This window comes from Anguilla rostrata, chromosome 13 (assembly GCF_018555375.3).
Source record: "Anguilla rostrata isolate EN2019 chromosome 13, ASM1855537v3, whole genome shotgun sequence".
In the NCBI taxonomy this organism is placed as follows: domain Eukaryota; kingdom Metazoa; phylum Chordata; class Actinopteri; order Anguilliformes; family Anguillidae; genus Anguilla; species Anguilla rostrata.
Window position 1 is genome coordinate 34,950,261 of NC_057945.1, and position 17,486 is coordinate 34,967,746.

Consider the following 17,486-nt stretch of genomic DNA (forward strand, 5'->3'; position numbering starts at 1 on the left):
ACCGTGTTTTTCTTTCCACCAGTAGCAGCACAGAGGAGAGATGGTTTAAACAGACCTGTGCTGCAGTGGTTTTCACATTATGCTTTCATTTATAGGCAAGACTCAGGAAACACACAGGCTAACTCCCAGTATATGAGAAGCCTAATAGGAACAATGTCATCTGTTAACCAGGAAACTTAAAGCACTTCTCAATGTACAAATTAGAGGTGTAAAAACTTGCCTTATTAATGCTCTTTTACGGCCTGTACAGAAGCAAAATATATGGTTACATATAGTAATTATTGTTTTGCTAACGAAATGTGCTCCTGTGGTTTATGAGTAATAATTTCTATATCACTGGTGTAAATTTGCTCACCCAGGTTAGTTATAAATGAAATCCTAGGACAATTTAATTCATACATAACTGGTATATCACGCTTTCACAGGGGTTTCATTTGTCTAATTTGAAACTTGGTTGCCCTTTCTGTGTCCATCTAACGCACTTTTTTATTTTTTTTGTGATGTTTCCTAGGGAAGTGTAGTCAGACTGGGGAACGGTGCCAGATGCCGTGGCCAAGCCTCCGGACGGAACTGCAAGATGGAGCTCTCGCACTCCGAGGGACTGAATTCCCCGTGACACCGATGCGCTCTTGAGTGTGAACGTCCGCGACTCCCCCCCTTCCCTTTAGAGACTGCGCACGTAGACCTTTTCTCATAGCCTCACGATTACAGTGATGATAATGGTGATAATTATTATTGCTTGGTTGCGTTGATTTTTATGTTTGCTAGGGAAGGGAGGTGCCGGCGGGGAGGGGGGAGTTGAATTGTTTGCACTTTGTAGCAGCGGGGGGGGGGTGTGAATTCGGACACTGAAGGAGACCGGAAGGGGCCCCAGGACAGTACCCGTAAGCCCCAAAGAGATTGGGCAGGCGTGTGGGAGAGAAGGACCGCCCACCTCCAACGCTGACGAGAGCGGGACCCCTGTAGGACACCCCTGCTGCCTGTGGGGGGAAATTGGGGGCGGCAGGGGGGGGGGAGGGGCCTGACGCATAGACACGCATGGTGTGGGGGAAAAAAAAAAGAACAACAGCGACTTCAAAAAAAAAAAAAGTCACGAACCTGTAGCACCTTGGATTCATATTTGTTTTGTTTTTTTTGTTTTGTTTTTTTTACTTTTCCTCGTCATTTCAAAGAAAGAACACAACGATGCGTGTGGAGGGCATTCAGAGAAGAACTTACTATGTAAGAGTGCACTCCATAACTCTGTGTGTGTGTGTGTGTGTGTGTGAACGTGCGTGTGTGTGTGTGTGAGAGAGAGAGAGAGAGAGAGAAACAAAGGACGCAAACAATTAGTCTGAGCACTCAAATTCTGACCGAACCAAAGAAACCCGGTTATCTTTGGAATATGCCACCAAAACTGCCGCAGTGCCCCCAAAGACCTGCAGGAATTACCCATAACTATCAAAGAGGAGGAGCAGCGCAGTCAAGCGTGATGTGATTTAGGATCCGAGTGCGTTATGTGGTGCAGTTCTGCTCAACCAGATCTGTCTCGTTTTTTTAAATTATTATTATGGGCAAGGCCCCATGCCAGATGTTCTCAGTAACTGATTGATTTGAACCAATCAAAAGGCCTTTAGAATTGAATCAGAACACTTTGATTGGTTCAAAAGGTTGCCATGGATTACACCATTTGGCTCCACCCACTAAGTGTACCTTAGACGTCAGCCACACAGAAAAACGACGTGGCTGAAACTGAAAAAAGTTTTCCAGTGACATTTGGTTGTTGGCTGTATGCGGTGCATGTGAGAGCTAGCCTGGTTTTATATGAGAGGTGTGGCATACCAGGAACTCTGCAGTTATCTGAAACCATATATCAGTGGGTGAAAGGGGTGAGGTGAAGTTGTGGACTTGCAGGAAGCTAACCGCAAATGGGACAGGCCAACTCCAGCCTGTTGGAAAATGTAGTCAGGTCAAAGGGAACATAAGAGCACAGAATGCATTACACAGACTGACGTGCGTTTAAAAAAAATTGTGTTTGCAGAAAGTTGTCCTAATGTTTGGCTTGGGTTTGTGACTAACGTGAGCTTAGTTGTACGCAGAGGGATTTTAAGGAAGTTGATATTGGAGGTGAGAACATTTTGACCTTGAACATTTCTTGGGTTTTTTTTTTTTTTTTGTTTTTGGTTTTTTTTTCTCAACACTTTCCAGAATGGTTCTGTCAGTAATAGTATTGCGGCCAGATTTCCTGCTAATGTTTGTTTGAATTACTGGGACTGTGGTGAACACTAGCCAGCGAAGACAATGCAGTTAAGGAGGCTGAACTCCTAAGAGGCTAAGAATGACACTACTTGAGTTAAGCGGAGGTCTTGCTGCCTCCTTGTGGTTCATTTAGGAATAGCGTGATTGGAAAACCACAGAAATGACCTAGAGTTTACATTAAGGGGTGATTTAATCCTACTATGATGCCCTATGGCCTTTCAACTTTCAAAAAATAAGATTGAGGCATTGTTTTTTTTTTATTATGTACTTTTTAAAAAATTTAACGTTTAACAAATGTGCTGTGTAATTTACAGTTAATGGTGCCTCTGAGTTTAATGTTAAGGCCGAACGTTTTCGTAGTCGGAGCGAATTGTCTCTGAAATATGTTTTCCTTTGATAGCTAATGGCCAAGGCAGTGGTGTGTGTCCCACAATTCCTGTTTGGACAAGTTTAATTACACCTAGGGGATATACTGAAAGGATCATTTAACTTCCAATTTTAACGTTGCCCAAAGCTAATAGATTCAACCCTGTTTTTCTGTCATTTTTTGTATGTCATATTTATTAATCTTGTTTTGTTTTATATAAAGTATATGGTTTATGTTATTTGGATGCATACTTGTGACATCTCCTTAGTATGTCCGTTGTTTGTGTTAGCATTGTTTCAGCCTAACATCTTTATTTTGTTTACGTGTCTAATGATAAACTCAAATCTGCTTTGAAAACAAGATTCTCTTTGTGCCTCAAAGGGAGTGTCTTGGTCTTAAATCAACAGAAACTTCCATTATTTGTGTAAAGTGTTTTTGTAACGTTCTGTACATTAATGTACTTTAGCATTGTTAACAATGCATTGTTTCATGTAAAAAAAATTGTTTTGAAGTGTCTAGTTGGCTAAACTACGTTGATTCCATTGATTTGTTCTGTTATAGTGCCTCCTCAGTGATTGCCAAAAAAAATGTATGTTTGTAAAACAAAGATATAAATCAAGTCATGATAAAATCCGCACCTTGAAAAGGTCCAAAGACTCTCCGATAAAATGATTAGAAAATAGGGGAAATAGGCTACGATCAAGAAAACAAAAGTTTGATACCTTTGGCTGTTCGAATCCATGTCTTCTTTCCTCTCAGTATTTTTATTGATTTCAATTGAATGGATGGCAAAATGCCAACATGGCACTGCGTGTTATCAGTGCAAACCCAATAACAGCCCATTAAAACCATTATTGATCAGGCACTTTTGTGAGCCTTTTATTTTATTTTATTTTATTCTTCACCTCTTCACAGGCATCTCCCGTGTCTACCGATGTCATATTCTGCTCCTGTGGACCCATTTTGTCTTTGCTTCTTCACTGCTCATCAGGTTCAGGTTCTGGTTCAGGTTCAGGTTCCACATAACAGCGTTGAGGTTCTTGTGCCTCGGCCTGTGTTACCATGACGAGTGTTGATGATTGAACTGCAAGCAGAGCTGGGCACGCTCGTGAGCCCCGACACACAACGTTAATTTGTGCTAAACGGACGATGTTCTGATCCCTCAGGGTCTTTGGTCAGTGCCAATTTCAACCGATGCCCGTATGACCGTGTAGATTCTCAGCCCTTGTCACCTGACAGTGCGTCATACGTGGGGTGGTCACATTTAAGAAGGCTCCATATGTAAATAAATATTATATCAATGGCGTCATTGGTAAGGGTCATGTACTGTAAGTTTCAGGTGATGGGAGTCAGGTGATGGGTGCTGGGTACCATTTGAAATGGGGTACCATTGAATGGGTATCATTAGAAATGGCCATGAAATCCGGGGATAGACGCTGATGGGTTTAATGCGGATAAAGGGTTCAGTCGAAATGGTATTGAAGGGTTCATTCGTGGTCTTAAAATCAGACACGCTCAGTTTTAGAAAGGTGGTCCGGAAGACTGTTTCTCTGTCTCTATCATCGAAGGCGGTGTCTCCAGTCCAGTTCAAGGGTTCTTTATTGGGCAAAATGGTTTAATCTGGGAGCTTTCACACTTTTCATCTCTACAACAGAGGATTCCATTAAGAACCTAAAAGGGTTCCCCTATGAAGATAGGCTAAGGAACCTTTGAATAACCCTTTTTTCCTAGCGTGTAGATTCCACCGCTCAGCACCTCAGCTGATTAGGATGCGCGTATTATTTTGATGCTTGGAAGTGTTGATGTTGCCTCCTCATGAATATTCATACTCACCCAGCCAATCAGAACCCTTGGAGCTTTATCAGTGAGAGAATGTTCAATGTTCAGTATAAGGAGCTGAATCCTAAGACCAGCGTATGAACTGTCTTCACCTTCAACTGGGGAATTAGAATGTGCAGCAGTGATATTCAGAGTAATAACTTGTGGCTCCATGGTGTTTTTTTTTTTCGTTGTTGTTGTTGTCTTGTAACCACTAAAGAAAATAGATTTTTTTTAGTGAGTGCAATCATACTGCGTCATCACAGGCAAGTGCTTTCATTATTATAGAAGAGACTTGGGGCTACCCGGAATGTCGCAACACTGCCTCCAGAATCCACAAGTTTGCGTTTCTTGCTGTTTGTCACCGTGTTCAAAGCAGCAGTCGCCATGGTGAATAATATAGTTCTAGCCCATCCTAGACATTCTGTTCCACTGCTGATAAAGATAAAGATTGTAGATTTGTTTTGTTGAACTCTTAGCTTTACTCAGTGTTGCGTTCAGTGTAAGACTGTGACATGTGCATCACGTGATTAAAGGTGCTCACGCTGCCTTGTATCACGCTACTGTGTCACACAAAAAGCTCACAAATTTGTCACCTAAACAGCTGTTAAAATTGTCCTCTGAGCGCAAAAAAAAAAAAATTAGATTTGCGAATGTGTTTTGAATTTAACGTAGAGCAGAAACCTGTCTCCAGTGGAGCGGCAGGCAAAGATAGAGCTTTAAGCACTGCTTTTCCAAAGCGAGAAGCCAGCTGTTAACATCAGCTGAACGCACGTATGATTGTGGATGCTGACGTGTTCTGGACTGGACTGGACCAGGGCTGGGCTGAAAGTACTGGTTCTTTCTCCCTCTGTTGACCGCCGCTGTGGCTGTTCTTCCTGCTGAGTCAGCGCCCGCGGCTGACTGCGGGAATGCTCGGGCAGGGACTTGAATCGGATCTGGACTCTCCCTGGCCTGGAAAAGTTTCCCGGAGGGATGGACCGACTTTTCTTTCCAACACGACCAGAGACAGGGAGAGGAGAGGAGCACACGGTCACTTTTCTTCTCTGTGTGTTTTCCCCCTCAAGATTTGACGATTTTATTAGCTTAAAATGCAGCCCACAAGTATGGACACTTAAGAGTTTCTCCAAAGATTCTGCATTATGTGTTTGTGTATATAATCCTAGGCTCAACATGTCCCCCTTAAGAGAGCTTTTGAGGCTCTTGAGTCATTCCAAGTATTTGTGAATGTTTTTTTTTTCAAATGAGTGTGCAGTTATGCAAGAGAGACACAAGGTGGCAGCAGAGCTCAGTTTGTCTCTCACTCTGTTTCCTTTGCTTCCATACTGTAGCAAATGTTCCCAAAACAGGTGATGTCATAGGAATGAATTTTCCACCCTTGCTTTTTTCTTTAAGAAAAGTTCAGCTCTGATCTTATACTTGAAAGCAAACAAACAAAGAATTTGGGCGGCCAGAATTACATTGGACAGCTCCTTTTGGAGTTAAATACAGTTCAGATTTGAATATTAATACAGAATGAATTGCAGATTAATTTTACTTATTGTGTTTTTCTTTGTCAACCCCATGTTTAAGAAGACACCAGAGGAGGAGGGCAGCACTGAGGCCATAATATAGGCTGTATATTTGCATTTTCTGATGTGTTATATTTTGAGCATTAGTCCTTGTGATTATAGTAATGTTACATTATTGCAGTTCTTTTATATGGATCACTTTATTGTTTCACAATTATTTAATCAATTCAAGTCTGTTTTATTTTTATCTGTGCAAGCTGACCATATAGAAAATCGCTATTACTATAATCGCTATCTATCGCTAATTGCTATCTATCGCTATTACAGTACAAGTGATAATGATCACTCTCTTTTCGGTCATTTCCTCTTGTGTTCTTCCTAACGTGCTGATTTAAAAACTGCTATAGCACCGGCATCTCACACAATAATATGTTTATCCTGTGCAACTAACATACATGCAAACACTTACACTGTATATGCGCACCAGGCTGAGAGTAACACATCCCTCGTGTATAGTCAGCTCTACAATCTTGGAAAAGAAAATGGCAGGTACATAATCTCATTTGGAGGCTGCTTTTTACCCATAGTTCTGTTTGTTTTGGCCAGGGCAAGTTTGCTTCACAGGCTGCAGCTACTCTGGTTGACCCCTGACCCCCCCAAGGAAGGAAGGAAGGCCTTCGCTTTTGGAGAGCCACCGTTTCATTCAGCCGATGACTGCGTGAGTGAAGGAGGTGAGGGACACTGTCGTTGTTTTTGGGGGCTGCTGTCCTGTAGCAGAGCGTCTTCGGGACGCTTGTTTTCGGCCGCACCTTCCCGCTGGGCTACGGGGTGGGGGGTGGGGGGGAGGGGGGGTATCCCGGGACAGAGGGGCTTGATTGTTCTCTCCGGTCCTGGAGAGAGAGAGGCAGCGTGGGCCAAGTGTGAGGTACACTGCCTCCCCTCGCCCCCCCACGTCTGGAGCCTGTAAATACTGCCCCGCCTCTAGCATGGGTCTGCTCCCCCCCCCCCTCCGGGAGCGTAGCCCAGGTCCCTGTGGGACTATGAATCACGGGCCTGGGTTATGGAGAGTGAGGGTGGGTGGGGTGGGGGGGGCTACAAAGAGCCTTCCACCATTCTATTCAACGATAAATCAAACCTTCGTCTTACACCCTCCCCCTTCCACCGAAGCTTTAAGAAGAAATATTAGGCCTTGGGCATAATATTTGCCACCATTTTCTGAGGGGGGGGGGCGCTATAAAAATGGTTCTGTATTAGACCCTGCTGTATTTCACGCATATGCTAGTATTTTCGTCCTAGCTTGTGCGGCCAGATATATTTACAGTTACCTTTTGTTCACAGACAAGCTATGATCAACGAGGGAAAAAGAGGCTAGTGTTTTTTTTTTCCTCACCGACACTAATTTTGTTTCTCATTTTCTTGTTTCGACCATTTGATCATGGGAGATAGGCTACTGTATACAGGTGGGGCTAACCACCGTGTTCACTTGGTTTGTGACCTCAGAACTCAAAAGTTATTTCCATGGCCCTCCAAGTCTTGTTCAAGTCTTCCTGCAGATGTTGAACTCCAGAAGAATTCCTCTATAATCGGATTTCAACAAGATATCCTGAAATGGCTTAACTGTTTCCACGTTGATCTTTCGGGATCTCTGAAAACAAATCACGTCTTCCTAACCAAAAACTGACGTGATGTTCTTTTAAAGACAAAAGAAACGGTATTCTTAACGTTTAGAAATGTTATCTTTATCGCAAAACACGTCTGTGAGAAATATAGGGCGGAATGATGACAAATAGACCACAAACTATGTGGCGTCTCGCAGATGGTCATATTAGATGACATTTGCTCCATTTGAGAGCCGGCAGTTATTTTTGCACGTGTAAACATATGTACATTGCGGTGGCCATCCGAGACCCTGTATAAATACATATTTATTCCACGGCTTTTACTGTGTTGATATTGGTAAAGTTCCCATGACCCAAAACCAGGTGCGGGTGGGGGTGGAGGCAGATTCAAGAAAAAAAGAAGGAGGAAAAAAAACTGTTTTGAAGGTTGTCGGTTCGTCAGTCGTGGCAACTGTAAAAATAATTCAGCATTGCTTAGCAGCGGAAAGGTGCGAGGCGGTGCTTCAAGAGATACGGAGTGGTGCGAACTCTCTCTCAAAGGGCAGTATTAGCCATATATTCTGGATTGGGTCGGGTCCAATCTTGGGCGAAGCTTCCCGGTTTCCTGTTGAATCCAAGGGATATCCATTCACTATTCACAAGTTTGGGCAAAGGGTTAAAAGTTATTTTCTCGAGTTAACATCAAACGATTTATTTAACCGCAGGCTGTAGCTTTCAGGGAGACCAGTACAATACTATGATGGGAATATACAAGGTTTCTAGGTCACACGCTGAGGCGCGATGCGTATTAGTCTACTTCTTTTATCGCGTGCCTCTAACTGTATCAGTTGGACATTAAAATGCAAAGCGGTCGGGGGTGTATTTCAAAGTTCAAAGCTGCAACTATTCGCGAAGAAAGGGAAGGCAGAATCGCAGAAGCCAAGGGGGAGGAGGCGAGGTAGGGGGAGACGGCGGAGTTGAATTACACGTGTAAGGGGGTCCAAGCGGGTGGAGCCATGGATGTCCCACATCCAGACAGAGGCAAGACAGTACAGTATTGCTGTTGTTGCGGGTCGACAAACAGCTGGTCTTCGAGTGTCCGTCCCCGTCTCCCGAGGCTACCCGTGCATACCTTTAAAAAAAAATTTTTTTAACTCCCGTCCCGGCAGGTGTACCGTGGGCCTGATTGTGTGTCTTTAGCATACCGTTCTTCAAGTCCTTGTGTTCCATTTTAGTTAAAAAAAGGAAAAAAAGAACTTGGATATGGAGATTGCAAGAGTGAATATCATTGCACGCATACTCCTGCTGTTTCAAAGTGAGTATCTACATGTGCTTCTGTATTGAATATGGTGGCTTTCATTCTCTTCTTCTGACATATACGTGGTGCCTGTGTTTTTCTGGATAGATATACTGTAAACTATATTGTGCAGATGCACTGGACGAAAAAAAATCTTTCAAAGTATTTGCTTGATTTTCGTCTTCAGACAAGTTTTCAGACAAACTTGCTTTGTTGCTACATTGTTTTTAAGTGATGCAACGTGAGTTGTCCTTTTCTGAAAGTATTATGATTTTGTTGATGTTTGTTTGTTTGTATTCCAAGATATAACTAGCTACTTACTAAGTAAACAAACAATTGTGGCAGTTACCTAATTTCAAAGGGTCATGCTAATAAAATAACCATTGGATCTTGACAACATCTACCTGCTCCTGAGTAGTCTGTAGTGCAGTCTGTTTAAGAGCTTATCCAAGTAAAAGCTAGCCAGAGCAGCAGTAATTCAGGGACAGCTGTGCATCTCTAGAGAATGGTGTTTTCGCCGTAAGCCACTAGACGGATGAAATGGTGAGCCGTTTCCGTTGGCTCGACCCTGCGGTCTCTTGGACACCAGCTCTGACAGACTGAGTCCACCTAGTGTTTGAGACACCAGTGTGCACTTAACACCCGTCTGCGTTCCGCGCTGAAACGGAAGGGATAGGGACTATTATAGGGAGAGGTCACCGAGCGAGTCGGGGGCTGAGCAGTGTAGTCGTTCCGGATAACGTCTCGCGCCCGCTGAACGATTTCCGCACGCGAGGCCTTCGCTGTCCTTTCTGCGGAGTGTTACGTTTTAACACCAAATAATTCTCGCAGGAGCCTCGTGATGGTTTTTCAATGTGTTCCTCTTCGCTGTTGGCCTTTTGCTGAACCGAATGTCATAACCAGCTGTTTCCACTGCGGGACCCTGTTTGACAGGTTGTTGTTTTGATTAGATCTGAGCATCTGGAAGAGCAACAAGTTGACTGCGCTCGATGGACCGAGCCCTGCAAGATTTGTCGGGTGTAGGGCAAGCTAAATAATCAAGAAGTGTTTGTGCTGTTATTCATGGAAAGCGTGACGAGGATCAAAAAATAATAATTAAAAATAACACACACACACACAAAAAAAATAATTGTCCAACAAAGAAACAATATGTAGACAGCTTGCTTTGTTGATTTTTACTGCATGTATTCCTTTCATGTCTATTGCTGGAACAGGGGTGGATAGGGTAGGCTTATGGCAGGATTGTGAACTGGACAGCACTATTAGCCAATGCAGGCAAAGTGCACACAATCTTTAGACTTGCATTCATATAAAAAGATTATTAGATGTACACGTGTTATTAATCTTGCTCTTTGCACGAGTAGACCGTCTTATAAAGAGGTCAAGTATGCCTCACGGGTCAAGGAAGTGAGACATGGGGTTCTGGTTGTTACTCACCCAAGGATATGGCGTTCCACTCTTTCTGACATATTTTTATGGCAACGTGTTTTGAGTTAGAAGGTGGGGGTGACAGGCAGGCGAGTCACCAACGGGGGTCCCGTTGAGCCAGGAGCTGTGATTATACAACTCCCTCTCGCCGGACCTGGTCGTAAACTTGTGGTGATTCAGGGCGATTCATAATGAGGGGATGGGAGTGGTGAACCGCTGATTTTATTTGCACTGTAGGGAGTTTTACTGGTGCAGGGGGAGAGGAAATGGAGGGAGATGGAGAGAAAGAGAGAGAGAGAGAGAAGGGGGAGTGGGGAGAGAGAGAGGGGAGGGAGAGATGCAGAGGGGGAGAGAGTGTGAGAGGCTGAGTGGGAGAGAGAGAGAGAGAGAGAGAGAGCGGGGGAGTGGGAAGAGGGGAGGTAGAGGCAGAGGAGGAGGGAGTGAGAGAGGCTGAGTGGGAGAAAGAGGGAGAGAGAGAGAACTTGACAATGCACAGCTGGTGAATGGGACAGCTCAAGAAGAGATAAAGAGAACGCAGTAATAGACAAGAGAGGTTCAAAAACATGAAGCTGTTTGGCACGGACAGAAATAAAAAAATGAATGTGTATTTGAGAACTAGGCCGGAGACACAAGTGAGCAACTGGATAGAGAAACATGTAAGGGATTTGTAAGAGAGATAGCGATATATGTAAAGAGAGACAGAGAGATATGTCTTACAGAAGAAGGCGATGTGGTTACGTCACTTTGAGCATTCGCAGATGTTGAAAGTTGAATGAACAGTGTGAGGAGGGGAGTGTTAAGCAGTTCGTCCTCACACAGGGATTAGTGAAGCCTCAGGGTTGAGTGAACAATGTGCGGTGTGAGGAGGGGAGTGTTAAACAGTTTGTCCTCACACAGGGATTAGTGAAGCCTCAGGGTTGAGTGAACAGTGTGCGGTGTGAGGAGGGGACTGTTAAACAGTTTATCCTCACACAGGGATTAGTGAAGCCTCAGGGTTGAGTGAACAGTGTGCGGTGTGAGGAGCGGAGTGTTAAACCGTTCGTCCTCACACTGGGATTAGTGAAGCCTCAGGGTTGAGTGAACAGTGTGCGGTGTGAGGAGGGGAGTGTTAAACAGTTTATCCTCACACAGGGATTAGTGAAGCCTCAGGGTTGAGTGAACAGTGTGCGGTGTGAGGAGGGGAGTGTTAAACAGTTTATCCTCACACTGGGATTAGTGAAGCCTCAGGGTTGAGTGAACAGTGTGCGGTGTGAGGAGGGGAGTGTTAAGCAGTTCGTCCTCACACAGGGATTAGTGAAGCCTCAGGGTTGAGTGAACAGTGTGCGGTGTGAGGAGGGGAGTGTTAAACAGTTCGTCCTCACACAGGGATTAGTGAAGCCTCAGGGTTGAGTGAACAGTGTGCGGTGTGAGGAGGGGAGTGTTAAACAGTTCGTCCTCACACCGGGATTAGCGAAGCCTCTGAGTTTTGGGCATAATTAGACAGCCCCTGGAAGGTTGCTGTTCTGGCGTAAGACTCCTGGGGGAAAGTCCCAGCTCAGTAAAACTGCGTGCTCAGCAGATCCGAGGAGGTAAACAGAACAGTGTGTGACTGACGCCAGCTCGGCTGTGCAAGTGCCAACACAGCCCTCCACCTCCCGGGGCTACAGCTTTACCCCGGGGAAGAGCTGGCCTCCCATTGGCTGCTTCCTGATATGCAGCCGTAGCCTGAGAGTCATTGACTGCATCCGCAACTTGTTGGTGTGTCTGCATCTTGACTCTCAGCAGGAGGGATGAAGTGTGTGTGTGTGTGTGTGTGTGTGTGTGTGAGTGCATGTGTGTGTGTGTTTGTTTGTGTGGATGTGTGTGCATGTGTGTGTGTGTGTGTGTTTGTGTGTATGTGTCTGTGCAGGTGTGTGTGTCCTTGTGTGTATGCATGTGTGTGTCTGTGTCCGTGTGTGTTATTGTGTCTGTGAGTGCGTGTGTGTGTGTCTGTGTGTGAGTGCATGTGTGTCTGTGTGTGTGCATGTGTGTGTGTGTCTGTGTGTGCGTGTGCACGTGTGTGTGGGTGTCTGTGTGTGTTTTTGTGTCTGTGAGTGTGTGTGTGTGTGTGTGTGTCTGTGTGTGCGCATGTGTGTGGGTGTCTGTGTGTGCGCGTGTATGTGCGGGTGTGCGTTTGTGTGTGTCTGTGTGTGCGCATGTGTGTGGGTGTCAGTGTGTGCGCGTGTGGGTGTCTATGTGTGTGTGTGTGCGCGTGTGGGTGTCTATGTGTGAGTGTGTGTGTGTGCGTGTGTATGTGTGTGTGTGTGTGTGCGTGTGTGTGTGTATCTGTGTGTGTGTGTGTGTGTGTATGTGTGTGTGTGTGTGTGTGTGTATCTGTGTGTGTGTGTGTGTGTGTGTGCGTGTGTGTGTGTGTGTGTGTGTTGTGTGTGTGTGTGTGTGTGTGTATTTGTGTGTGTGTGCACGTCTGTGTGTGTGTGTGTGTGTGTGTGTGTGTGTATTTGTGTGTGTGTGCACGTGTGTGTGTGTGTGTGTGTGTGTGTGTATTTGTGTGTGTGTGTGTGTATGTGTGTGTGTCTCTGTACACGTGGAGGAACATCTTGCTGAGTGCCCCTCAGCACATTCCAGCAGAGTGTCTCACGCAAGCGCTCTCTCTCAGCTGTCGATGAGGCTTCCCAAGGTCGATGCGTACAGACCCAGCTATTCCTCTCTGTTCTTTTTATTTTGGGGGGGGGTGCGGATTTGTCATGATCTTCAGGACGGGGTTTTTGGCCGTCTCCCACGGTTCCACTGGGATGCGATGCCAAGCAGCTTTAGCAGCTTTTTTTTTTTTGGCCGTTTTCTGAAACCCCCCCTAGCAGATACTTACGGGATTAAATGAATGGACATGCTGACGCCAGCTCTTTTCTCTGAACAGCATTTTAGTCGCATTTCATTCTGTTTTCTCACCGTCTGCTATGGTAAAGAGGGCTTTGTCTGTGCTTTTTTAATGGGAATATTGATTACGAACAAATATTTGTTGGCGGATTCCGTTTATATTGCTAGCGAAGGACAGCTGAGACAAGTAGTTCACAAAAGGGGTTTGGACTCCAGATACCAGAATGCATTTCCTGACTGCCTTTCTGCTGATTAGTCAGTTAGTCAGTGTTAAACACATGCATTCATGACATCATGATTTTGGTTGTAAATAGTTCTGGTCATTGTGTGATTTTCCCACATCAGCTTCACAGCAGTCATGTGTGTTGCTTATAGAAGCATCTTAAACTGTGATGTTAAGTATTGCAATATACATTTATCTATTTAATGTGGTAATATACTACATTCTTTTCTACTATATTATTACCACTAACGTTGCAAACATTTCAGCTTTTCCTGTAACCAGTGTGTTTGTGCATGTGTATGAGTGCGAGTGTGTGCATGTGCTTGTGTGCGTCTGTGTGCCTGTGATGTGTGTGGTGTGTGTGTTCGCATGAGGAAAGCTGAAGGGCTGATTATACAGTAGGATTTGTGTATCACTTCGGCCTTGTTTCAGTGTACAGGAAACTTGCTCCTTGCTCTGAAAGAAGGTGACTGTGGTCCGGCTCAGTTACCCCAGACACCACCCGCCACCGGACTGCCACGACTACCTCAGGAAAAGGCCTGCTTTCCATTACCCTCTGTGGCCGTGTCCACAAACCTCCAGCACATCTCAGTCCTGTACGTCCCCTCACAGAAATAACTGGCCTTCTCCGAGCTCTCAAACAGACCGGAGTTTTGCTCAACACGTGTAATAAAAAAATATAAACATTTGCCTGTGAAAAGAACCCACACCTGCGGTAGCCTGAGCTAAAAAATTTTTTTAAAAAAATAAAAATAAAAAACATTTAAAAAAGAAAGAAAAAGAAAAAAAGCGTTTTGTTTTGAGGCAGCTGTGGCTGCCGTTCAGTTCCTCAGAGATTGTCTGTAGGAGAGGTGTGTCGATTCACCTGGGGAAATTCCACTGCCGCTACATGACTCATATTCACCTGCTGAGTCTGCAAAATGCATCGCATCGCGGCTGCAGCGTCCCAGTTCTGCGTGACTGGTGAGGTCCGTGTGCGTATGTGAGGTAGTGTGGATATAGGTGGGCGTGTAGGAGTAACATATTTAACAGGCCCTTCTATATATTTGAATTCAAAGAACAGGCCTGAATTATGAAAATGAATATGTGCACAACACACTATCCCCTCTCATACACAGCTACAGTGTAGTACACATATTTACAGACCTGTAAACAAATTGTAAAAATAAAAAAAAGTGCTGTCGTCGGTTGTTGACCGAAGCTCGGTAATCAGAGAGGTAATTATCCAGATCTGTCGTGTTCTTCAGGGTTGTTTTTTTTTCCCCCCGTGGCAGAACAAGCAAACATTTACTTTAGTTTACCGAAAGGGAAGTCGTGTGTAAATGGCGGGTAGCGGCGATGCGTTTTGACGCTGTTGAATGCGCGCCGGTGAACGCTGGCTGTGTTTTCGCCACGTGGGTATTAAAGTCGACAGACAGCGGCTGGGGTGAATGGGGACTCTGTGCACCCTGTGTCTTTGTGTTGACCTGCCAGTGCATAGCAGTCGCCTTACAGACGCAGTGGTATGTGTGAACGTCTGAAGAAGGAATAACAGGAACAGTCAGCAGCCATAGGTTTTTTTTTTTTTTAAAAGTTGTGCTAGTTGGTTGTTTTTTTACCTCTCTTTTTTTTCTTCTCGTTGCCATCCCAAGCTTCTACGTTTCTTTTGTACCACTTTCCTTCAGTCTCTCCTCTCATCTTCTTCGTCAACTTTGTTCTGTCTGTTACTGCCATCTCTATCCTATTTTCTGTTTTCCCTTCTTTCCTATCATCCTCTCTCCCCTCTCTCTCTCTCTCTCTCTCACGTGCACACACACACACACACATGCACACACACACACACATAGTTGCACTGCTGACTGGCAGACTTGTAAAAAGGTCTTAATTATGGTGCTCTTTTAAGGAACAAGCAATTAATTGAGAGCAGGTTGTGCAGTTGTGAGCTCGACCGTAGCACAGAGGGATTGGGGGCAATTTGCCCATGCAGAAAACCACTATTCAGTACTATACAGCTCTTACAACAAATCTATTTATCATTGAACCATGAAGACATTAATGAAGAGGTAAGGTAAGATGTGTTATAAAAGCTTTGGATGGCTTATTCTTTTCCCCAATTAAAAAATGTGCAATACAGAATGTAGAATTTCACTGCTCTATTCTTGTAAGATGTCCACAAATATACATGGATGTACTTGGTTGTATTTTTCCCTCTGAAACAGAAATGTACATCAAGATATGATAAAATATTTAGTGCTGATTTGGACGAAAATTCAGCTGCAATGCACACCGTCTTTAACATTGGTAAAGTCGGGGTGAATGACAGAGACTATTACCGTTAGACACATTCTTGGGCTCTGTGAAATTTGCTGTTGGAAATTGCGGTCACGCGGAATCAGGTCTGCCAAAACTCCCAGATAATTCTGCTAATCTTTGCGTCTGTCTGTCATATCTAAACACATTGTGGTCATGAACGATCACAGCTGACTAAATATAAATGCTGTTTGACCGTGCGGGGGAAGCTGTATGTGCAGTCTTTAGCAGAATGGGACGTGTACATGCTTCGGTGTCCACCGTCATTTACTGACGGAAAGCTCTTTTTTTTTTACCTCGCTATTATGCAGTCTGGGGGTTTGTTCAGTTTACTCTTTCTGATTCTTTCTTTCTCTTTTTCAGTTCCTGCTGCATTCTTGCACACAGTTGGTAAGTCAAAGTGCCACGAGCGGTGTGAAACCTCACAATTGCATGTCTGTGCCATGATATAATCCCTTATGCTATCCCCTTTAGTTTCTGTACTGTGTATTTTTAAAATATTGCTCTTTTTGAATGCATGTGAATGAAATGAAGTGAAGTTGTCTTTATGAAGTAGCTTAATTTGTTGCCAGGCATGGAGGGCATTGATATGTCATCAGTCATAAAAACTTTTTTCAAAAATCACGAGTCATTAATGAGCACTAAGTGGCTGCAGTCATTTTCATCTTTCCGTGTGTCCCCCAGTGTCAGGGCAGAACGGCGGGGAGAGCGTCGTGGTGGCCGTGTACAACATCAGCGCCCCCACTGGCTCGGAGGCCGTACTGCAGTGCCACAGCCAGCGCATGGTGTGGACCCAGGACCGGCTGAAGGACCGCCAGCGCGTGGTGCACTGGGACCTGTTTCGGAGCCCGCCCGACTTCGCCATGGAGAGGCTGCTGGACATGTTCTCGGCGGGAGACCAGCGAATCTACAACGGCTACAACAAGGATCGCGTCAGCATGTCCAAGACCGCCTTCGATGACGGCAACTTCTCCCTGGTCATTAAGGGTAAGCTGGCGAATATTACCGCAGTTCCTGTGGGCTTTTATGCGACTGCCACTCATGGGTGGATACAGATTTTCGATTATTGATTGGCAGGAGATCAGTCCATTCGGTTATTGGTGTTTTAATTTTAAAGTGGTGGTTTAGCAAAACGACCTGCTGTCATAAATTAATTCTATTCAATCTCAGCTGGGATGCCTCTCTCGGGCCCTTGAGTAATGTTCAGTACCATTCAGTAACAGTTCAGTACAGTTTAATGCAGTTCAGTACAGGTCAGTACAGTTTAGTACCTTTATTGGCCCTAGAAGGGAAATTTTCTTTGCAACCAGGTGTAAAAATGCAGAGGTGGAAAATCCAGGTTCAGAAAATATAAGTCCTCCCCTGTATTTTTGTTCCAAACTCCCGGATTTGCAAAATTCTTCAGCCAAGAAGTACAACTAATCAGTGAAATCATCTTGCTGAGTTTTTACGGGCGGAAGAAACGCATGGCAGGCCTTTTACTTTCTGACCCCTGGACCTTCAGCACCTCTGTAAAAATGTAAAAATTAATACAGTACTACAGCCATAACAGGCGTTCACTACATACAACAATTTCAAATTAAAAGCAGCTTTAAATAAATGCAGCTTCCCTACTTTTCTTAGCTCCAGTAAACGTGCAGCTGTATAAATAGAATGTGCAAACCAACCATATGTTCTGTGCAGTTACCCTGAAGGCTAAGGGCTGCTGGGAAAAGGTGTATTCGCTGATGCGTTTCCTGTCTGCGCAGATGTGTCGACGAGTGACAGAGGCATCTATTCCTGTAACCTGCATCACCACTACTGTCACCTGTACGAGACCACTAAGGTGCAGCTGAACGTTACCAAATCACGTAAGAACCGAGCC

The 17,486-nt window shown here is 44.7% G+C and overlaps 2 protein-coding genes across 9 annotated transcripts in view; both read left to right on the forward strand.

The window, feature by feature from the left end:
* Positions 1 to 3,468, forward strand: part of LOC135237528 (pleckstrin homology domain-containing family G member 5-like) — an 82,233-nt gene extending 78,765 nt beyond the window's left edge. For all 7 annotated transcript variants that reach the window (XM_064304724.1, XM_064304725.1, XM_064304720.1 and 4 more), the window contains one exon: positions 512 to 3,468. In XM_064304724.1, the coding sequence (XP_064160794.1) occupies positions 512 to 521 (10 nt within the window). In that variant the 3' untranslated portion in view covers positions 522 to 3,468. The remainder of the gene's footprint in view (positions 1 to 511) is intronic.
* Positions 3,469 to 8,569: 5,101 nt separating this feature from the next.
* LOC135238574 (matrix remodeling-associated protein 8-like) overlaps positions 8,570 to 17,486 on the forward strand; it is a 249,684-nt gene continuing 240,767 nt past the window's right edge. For both annotated transcript variants that reach the window (XM_064306624.1, XM_064306623.1), the window contains exons 1-4: positions 8,570 to 8,847; positions 15,986 to 16,012; positions 16,307 to 16,609; positions 17,371 to 17,472. In XM_064306624.1, coding sequence (XP_064162694.1) covers positions 8,796 to 8,847; positions 15,986 to 16,012; positions 16,307 to 16,609; positions 17,371 to 17,472 — 484 coding nt within the window. In that variant the 5' untranslated portion in view covers positions 8,570 to 8,795. The remainder of the gene's footprint in view (positions 8,848 to 15,985; positions 16,013 to 16,306; positions 16,610 to 17,370; positions 17,473 to 17,486) is intronic.